We start from the raw sequence: 8,314 nt of genomic DNA on the forward strand, positions 1-8,314 counted from the left end.
CTCTGTCCAAGTTATACATGGAAAAAAAAACTCCTTCTGATTTTATCTACTGCTTGGGTTTCAACTTCTGCTCATGATATTCAGACTATATCAAAATAATGCGGTTATAATAATGGATGAGTGGGATTCATCTTCTATCCTTATCATATTATTAAGTTACCTATTTACCCCAAAAGGTGTGTTTATCATATTACACCATTGCCTCCAAGAAAACCATTCCCAACGTTACACGGTACATTTTACAGGGCAAAGTATATTGCTAATTATAAAAGACAGACCCCAGAAATTCTCATTTACTCAAGTTCATTACCAGCAAAATTTTCGAGGGGAGAGATTTCATGAACGGTCATGACCTAAATGTATCCCTCAGAGTTACCAATCGGGAGGAAAAATGCATTGTAATTGTTAAAATTTGGACATCGTAAAAATTTGGAGGTCGACAGTCCACTTGTATATGCCTTCGACTGGTGCCTTCTTTAAGATATTTTAAGTAAGTCAACAACCACAGCAAGAAATGACATTCAGTGTAACTTTATTTACTATTTATTGCACATAATTCGAGGTCTTTAATTTCTAACCACCAAAGGTTCAAAGGGCTATTTTTACCATGAAGTTTAACATTAACATTAGTGAATTCATTTATTCATGTGTGTGTGTTTTTTTTATTGTAAACATCTGAATTATTCACATTGCCATAGATCCTGAACTCATAAGCGTGGACCATGCACAGGCTGGCAGCGAGCCAGGAAGCCACTCTGCAAGCAAACGGATACTCTGCATAAGGAAAAAAGTCATAGCACAACATTTAAAGTCCAACCTAAGTCATCTCAGAATTATACATATATTGACTTCTTAATTCATATAGTATCTGGAACTCAACTGGTTGGTCGGCGATGGGGTTGACCTGATTTCGGGAGAATTCTTCCTGGAACAATTAAGGAAAGAGGGGCTCAATCTTTCTTTTTAGTGGCTTGTTCCTCCCCAGCACCTCCGTCTTTCTTCTCCTCCTCCTCAGCTTCTTTGGTTTCTTCTCCTTCGTCTTCACCTCCTTCTTCTTCCTCCTTGGCCTCCTCGGATTCTTCCTTGGCAGCTTGAACATAAAGAGAAAGTTTACAAACTCCAAATCCGGGGTGCGTCGGTCCACGCCTTTCTGCTAAGGTTCTGTGTGAAAACCCAAATGTCAGAAAGCCCTCCCCCAAATCTCTCAGGTCCACCTCCCCTAACACACACAACGGACCTGATGAACACTGGCCACTAATACCTTCTTCTTCGAAGAAGCCAAAAAGCAAACGCTTATTTAAAAAAACTACTTCTGTTCTCTCGGCCACCCAACCGCCGGGTTAAACAGACTGCTGAAATGTTCACAGGGAATGAAAAGACAGCAGGAGGAGGATATTTTGAAATGCTATTCTCAACAAACTCCCAAGCTGGGCGGAGGGAGATGAGTACCGCTGAGAGGGCAACCAATTTGAGAAATCAGACACTGACTCCATGGCTTGCCGGATAACTAGATAAAAGGGATCATTTAAGATTCTAAAGTCATATACACATGAATAAGACTTCTTGGCATAAGCGCGGCTTCACTTCCCCTTACCCATCTCCTAGCAAATAACCACGCCCTGACTGTACTGGAAGTTGTGGGGATTTCTTTTTTATCATACCTTCTTCCTCTTCGGCTCCTTCCTCCTCCTCAGCCTCCTCCTTCTCCTTCTCCTCCTCCTCAGCTTCTCCTTCAGAGGGGGGTTCGTCCTTGGCTTCCTCGGCCTTTGCAGCCTCAATGGTCTCCTCCACCTCGATCTGCTCCTCCTGGACGTGGCTGGTGTAGTAAGATGGGAAGGAGCGCGCAGACATCAGGTAGGAGCTGGTCTGTAAACCGCCGTAGGCAGATCGGCCAAAGACCTGAGAGCTCTGGGAATAGCCGCTGGTGATGCTTCCCACGCTGGTGAAACTGAGCCGGGTCTCCTCACCTTCCAAGAGTTTCCTGGGAAGGCACGGGAGGATGGGGTTAATGAACAAGAACACAGGAAGTGTGGTGAATTACTTGCCCTATCTGAGCCCACCACGACCCCTCTTCCCCTAATGTCAAAGGGGAGCAGGAGCAGGGCTGGGAATTATCGAAACCTCATGTCTGGGGATGTTGTGCCCGACACCAGGAAAAAGAAAAAAAAAGCAGAAAAACAAGCAAACACACGAACGACAAACAAACTGAAAACAGTCCTGTCTCTTCGATTTAAAGTGTAAGGAGACACCAAGAGCAGAACTCACGATCCCAGGGTCAAATTCTTCCATATTTGTCTGATAATCACCTTCTTCTTGGAAAAAGCCAAAAAGCAAACGTCTATTTCAAAGGACTAGTCTTGAAGGTTTCTGACTCAATGTGAATGAAATACGATTTTCTTCCTAAAGTTGAATGGCTCCTACCACCCCACCCTGTTTTTACCTGTAAGCTGCAATCTCAATGTCCAAAGCCATCTTCACGTTGAGGAGGTCTTGGTATTCTTTAAGGTATCGGGCCATTTCGCTCTTTGTGGTTCGCAATTCATTTTCTAATTTGTTGATTGTGTCCTGGTGGAGGATGGGGGCGGGGGGGGGGGGGGGGGAGAATCTGAGCATAAATCCGAATGCTATCATTTTACTGCAGTAAGGCTGCAAAGGCCTAACCTACTTACAACCCAAGTGCACGCCTCAGATAAAATCCCCCCTAAAAGAACTGCCTTTTCTCTTGTTTAACCTTTCCTTACTTGGATTAGAAAAACAAACAAGCAAACAAATCTAGCTTCAGGAAGCATGAAATGAGAACAAAAAGAAATTTGTTTTTTCATCTGATGGGAGAAAAATTCTTGGTTTCCTTTTCATTATTACAGTCTCATGATCACCGTACAATGCCTGCAAAAATATTTTTCATTGATTTAAAAAACTTGGTTTCACATTCATTAGTCAACTTGACTCCAAAATCACGTGCAAGAAATTACTCCATTTCTTTACACGAGTAGGAAGCAGCTAGATAAGAAATATAATAATACTAATTTCATCTGAAATATTTTCTGGGGATTTACATTACTTTTTCTCCTTCCCAGAAAAGGAAAATCCTTTAAAAAAAGAAAAAATGTTTTACTGCGAACATCATTACCTACTACAGTTTGGACTGCATTCCTGTCTACCTGAGGGAAAGGAGTGGTTAATAAAACCAGTCCCTGAAGCATGGTTGGGCACAGGTATCCTTCGGAACTAATGAGAGCTCCCTGCCGAATTTAGTGAGCAGATGGTCCAATCTGTGCCGCAAAGCGACTTGTGGTTGATGAAAGACAGTAGAGAGGCAGGCCAGAGGCAACGCCCAGATCCACCCCTGCACCCACCCCACCCTACCCTTGCAGGGCTGGGCAGCTTTAATGCGGAGTAAATTCAACTGCACCGAGCCCGTCCCCTCAGACTGCAGTCGCACCCCCGCCCCCGCCCTCCAAGTGCCCCACCCCCCCCCCACAGTCTCCAGGGAGTCAAGTTCTGCTCCCCACTGGCTGCTAGCGGACGCCCCCTCTCTGGCCTCCACTTCCTGGGCGCGCCCTCGACTCTCCACCCTCCCCCCACCCACCCCCACAACTTGCTCCTGCAATTCCCTCCCCGCCCCCACCGCGTTTTGCACGGTGCGGTACCTGCATAGCACTAATGTCGGCGTTCTGCTTGTCCTCCAGCTCCTGCAGCTGCTTCTCCAGCGCTTCGTTCATGCCCCGGCATGCTTCGATCTCCAGGGTCTTGGCCTTGAGCAGGCGGCGGCTCTCGGACACTTCGTCCTTGGCGGCGCGCACCGCGTCGGTGTTCTTGGCGGCGCTCTCGGTCAGCACCGTGAAGCGGCTCTTGAACCACTCTTCGGCGTTCTGCATGTTCTTGGCGGCCAGCTTCTCGTACTGAGCGCGGATGTCCTTGAGCGCGGCGGAGAGGTCGGGCTTGGAGGACACGTCCATCTCCACGGAGATCTGCGCGTACTGGATCTGCGCCTGCAGCTCGGCGATCTCCTCTTCGTGCACTTTCTTCAGGAAGGCGATTTCGTCCATCAGGCTGTCGATGCGCTTTTCGAGCTCGGCGCGGGCGAGCGCGGCCTCGTCGGCTCCTTTGCGCGCTTCCATCAGCCGGCCCTCGGCGTCCTCGCGGCTCAGCACCTCCTCTTCATAGCGCGCCTGCAGGTTGCGCAAAGTCTCCTCCAGCCCTTCGCGCTCGCCCTGGAGCGCCTGCTTCTCGTTGGTGGCGTCTTCCGCCGCCAGGCGCAGGTCGCGGATCTCCTGCTCGTACAGCGCCCGGAAGCGGGAGGGCTCGGAGTGCTTCTGGCGCAGCACCAGCAGCTCGGCTTCCAGCACCTTGTTCTGCTGCTCCAGCTCGTGCACGCGCTCGATGAAGCTGGCGAAGCGGTCGTTGAGGTCCTGCAGCTGCGCCTTCTCCTGGGTGCGGATCGACTTGAGGTCGTTGCTGATGGCGGCTACCTGGCTCAGGTCGAGGTTCTCGAGACTGGGCATCAAGGAGCCGGAGCTGGACGAGTAGCTGCGGCGCACGGACAGCGAGGAGGAGACCGGCGCGGAGTAGCTGGAGTAAGCGGAGCGCGCGGTGCTGTAGCCGCTGCGCACGCTGGAGATGTGCACCCGGGGCGTCTCCACGTAGCGCCGCTTGTAGGAGGTCGAGTAGTACGGCTCATAGCTGAAGGAACTCATGGTGGCGGTCGGAGCCCCTCCGGCCGGCGGCGGAGATGGGGGCCTACAGAGAGAAGAACGGGGAGAGAGGGAGTGGGAGAGGGGAAGGTGGATGGCTGTGTGCGGCTCGGCGCGGTCCTGCCACCCCTATTTATACGCGGGGAGCATTCTGACGCAGCCTGCGATCGATCACGGCGCGCCGGGCCGGTGGGGGCAGCGCGCTGCTGCAGCCAAGGGGAGGATTCTGCGCAAAAGGGAAGGCGGGGGCGAGCGACAGGCGGCTCCGGGGCTGCGGCGCGCGTCCTTTCCACTTGTATGCGAGGCCTTGGATTTTTTCCTTGCGACCCCTTACCCCTCACTCATTCCCTTCCCCAACCGCACCCCCCCCCAGCCTACTTAGTCCTTGACCCGGTATCACTCAGATGACGGGTCCCCAAAGGTGGGTCCCCACTCCCCACTGACACCTTAGTTTTCCATATCCACGTACCTAGGAGACACCCTCCCCCCTCTAACTCGCCCCTTCCCCACCAGGGGCCTCCTCCACCATCGCCCCCACCCCCGTCTTGGGGTTTAAGGTGACAAGGCAGTGCCTCTAGGACATGAGTGATTAAAAAGTTTAAGCTTGCTGCTATCGGGTCTATATGGGAGGAAAGTTTTATATATCTTTGTAGCTATTTCTGGCACTTTCTTTAATTCATCTTTCTCCTGGTTATTTCTCTTTAATGCGCTGCTTCTGCACACACACACACACACACACACACACACACGTGAAACTGCGGCACTGCAGGTGTTGATTTTGGCATTTCTAACCCCTTAGAGCAGTTAATGGCAGCCTTTCCGTGTTCCTAGATTTTCCCATTCCTTTCTGCAGAATGAAGCCGCGAGTGTTTTTAGCGTGTTGAAGCGTGTAGGTGGGGGAGAGCGGAGAATGAGTTTGAAACTAACCCGGGGGAAAACCGGCTTGCGAAGGCAGCGGCGAGTTCTGCAGCCGGGTCCTTCGGCCTGATCCAGGCTGCCTGTATCTTCATCAAGCTGAATTCCTGCTTCACACCACCAACTCCGTCACTTTAAAAACCCCTTTTCCCTCTTTTTACACCTGTGTAGCATCCAACCTGATGATTTCGACAAGCCAGGCAGGCGGCTGGTTTTCAGAGGGAAGCTGCTGCTGCCAGCCCCGAGCGCCCAGGGCGGTCTCCCGGGAGGAGGACTCAGACCCGAGACATCTCGTTCTGGGGCGGACAGCGAATAGCCGCGTGATTCTCCCCCCGGTTCGCTCTAATAATTAGGTTACAGATACAGTCAGACATCCATGGATTTTCTTTAGGAAACACCCCGATCCCTGAAACTGTGCACGCCGTAATGCACATTGATACAACCCTGCGGTTTGCAGAGCCTTTCACACACATTATGCTAGGGAGCCCTGGTTTCCTGCAGGAGTGGCGGAGATTGACACGGGATAACTAAGATTTCTCCAAAGAAGCACTTAATTTTTGTGTAATGTGTTTAAGAGGCGCATTTGACGTGCACCTTACTGAGGTTTTTTTAATAGCAAACTGAGGGGGAAGCGTGCTAACAGTTTTCAAATAGAAAAGCCGGCACAGCTTTCCCCGTGAGGCTGAGAGGGTGAAGTACTAGGAGACAGTACCACAGATGCTCCCGGAGGTACTGCACTCCGGCGGCCGGGCCGACAGGCGGGTGTGATGAGTCTTAACCTCCGGGGTTCTTTGCAGCTGTAAAAAACCCACGGCGGCCTTCATGGTAGAAAGACCGCAGCCAGAACTTCCGGGAGGTTTCTAAACAATCTCTATTGTCTCAAGTAATGCAACTTTGGGATCATGGACGTTTGGAGTTTAATCTATCAGGAGGTCCGTCCACATCAATCATTCCAGGATTTCAAGACTGAGTCATTAGGTTCTCAGGATTTTGCCTGGCCCCCACTGCCCTGCTAAGGCCCTTATTCTGATGACTTTATATAGCCCACATATCCTTAGCCTTCACATTCATTGGTGATCCAAGAGTGGAAAAGGCTTCTCCCGGGAGAGACAGGGGGTGAGGGAGAGAACCTACAGAAATCAGAGTTTTGCCGGCTCCCAGTTACCCAATGCGGATGAAAAGTGCCAGAATGGATTTGTTTTAACCTGCCCCATATAAACCACATCGTTTCATGTTGCGCAAGTCGGCCTCATACACCCCACTCTTAGCTATTCATGAATTCGTTGTCTTTCTGCCAGCTCCCTTCCCTCGGAGTTTCAGGTCACCCTCTGAGATCTTAAGTCCATCAGCGGTTTTTCCTTCTTTTTTTTTTTTTTTTTTTTTTTTTTTTTTCTTTGCCATAGCTCCTGGCTGAAGCCTCTGACTGCAGAGGAAGCTGCCCCAGGAGGAGGGCGGCGGCTGATGCTTGCTGCAGTGCCGGTGAAAGACGCAGAGAAGAAACCTGTGGGACACCTGCAGGCCATACCCTCCGTGGGGGAGCTGAAAAGGGAGGTGCACCAGAGAGCCCTGGAGGGTGGGAATGCAAGGCAGCGCCCTCCCTCTGACTGGATCTGGTGTCAGGAGAAGGGCAGAGCAACTGTATTTCTGAATGTGGATCTCTGGTCTTTTTTAAAATAGCTCCCGGCTGAGCCACCTCAGTCTCCACCAGGGCCCGCTTTACAGGGGCTCCTGAACCCAGCCTGTGTTTGGGTTTGGGTTAGCCTACTTTCAGCCTTCCCCAGCTAGGCCCTTGCCTCTTCTTAAATATTCTGTCCAGTCATCCTCCTTTTAAAATCCTCTTCCCAGCAAGTGGCTCTGAATGCCCATGTGACCCTTGCTCTTGTGTGTAAAATGAACAACTTCAGAGAACCTGCTTAGAAAAAGAATCCTGGCTTTTGTGTCCCCTGCCCTAAGTGCTTCTGCATTAGTGTTTGTAATGGTGTCGTTATTTCTTTAGAAGAAGGCTTTTTTTCCGGTCTTGTTACACATTTGGGCCTTTATTTCCCTTTAAGCATTTTCTCCCCCAACATAGAATGGGTTGGGGGCTGGCAACAAAACACACTCTTAGGAGATCCAAATTATTTTAAGGGCAAAGGTGATGAAACTCATTAATAGGACTCCATCTGTAATCCCCTGAAGGACTGGTTGAGGTTATTTAAAAAGTAAAATATAGTCCCATGACTGCAGGGCCCATAAAATAGAACCCTTAGAAACACCTAAAGGGTTTTGCTTCTTCTCCAGGGCCAGTAGAGTCAGACAGCTTCAGAAGGGTAGGACCTGGTCGCTTTTGATTTCATTATTCTAAAACCCCGGCACAGCAGGAGGTCCTCTAGATGGGTATCTGTTTTGAAAAGCACCATCTGAAATTTAGGCTGGAATTATGAGGCAGGCCCCAGAGAAGCATCAGTCTGGGGGGCAAGCGAGCAGAATCCCTCCCCCCCACCAGTGAGCTGTGGGAACAGCCCTCGTCCAGGACAGCAGATGGGTCCCGGTCCCCTCACCATCATGTGGACACATCAGTGTCCGCATCCTTTTGAAGCAAGGAGGGGTGAAGGAATAGAAACACATGCAGGGCGTCTACCTTATGACAGGCCTCTGATCTCTCCTAGTTAAGCATTACAAAATCCCCCTGAGATGGTTACTGTTATTCAGCAAACAGCTGAGGC

General features: G+C 50.5%; 1 protein-coding gene across 2 annotated transcripts; it reads right to left on the reverse strand.

Moving 5' to 3' along the window:
* Nucleotides 1-515: 515 nt before the first annotated feature.
* On the reverse strand, nt 516-5,289 carry NEFL (neurofilament light chain). 2 transcript variants are annotated; one of them, XR_007458002.1, is made up of 5 exons: nt 3,651-5,289; nt 2,441-2,565; nt 1,662-1,981; nt 881-1,090; nt 516-774 (listed from the first exon to the last, which is right to left on the reverse strand). XR_007458002.1 is itself a non-coding variant. In XM_049631610.1 (4 exons), the coding sequence occupies exons 1-4, from the start codon at nt 4,695-4,697 to the stop codon at nt 951-953; spliced, it is 1,632 nt and encodes a 543-aa protein (XP_049487567.1). In that variant the 5' UTR covers nt 4,698-5,288; the 3' UTR covers nt 516-950. The 2 variants fall into 2 exon arrangements, 1 of the variants encoding a protein (XP_049487567.1); XM_049631610.1 differs by having other exon boundaries at nt 516-1,090; nt 3,651-5,288.
* Between the last annotated feature and the right edge of the window lie 3,025 nt (nt 5,290-8,314).

Source organism: Panthera uncia, chromosome B1, assembly GCF_023721935.1.
Source record: "Panthera uncia isolate 11264 chromosome B1, Puncia_PCG_1.0, whole genome shotgun sequence".
In the NCBI taxonomy this organism is placed as follows: Eukaryota; Metazoa; Chordata; class Mammalia; order Carnivora; family Felidae; genus Panthera; species Panthera uncia.

Excerpts from the sequence above, each read along its gene's own strand:
- NEFL (XM_049631610.1), bottom strand. The coding sequence starts at position 4,697 with ATGAGTTCCTTCAGCTATGAGCCGTACTACTCGACCTCCTACAAGCGG. Across the intron at positions 2,566-3,650 it reads CCGACATTAGTGCTATGCAG|GACACAATCAACAAATTAGA; the intron begins GTACCGCACCGT and ends ATCCTCCACCAG. Across the intron at positions 1,091-1,661 it reads AGGAGCCGAAGAGGAAGAAG|CTGCCAAGGAAGAATCCGAG; the intron begins GTATGATAAAAA and ends TTTATGTTCAAG.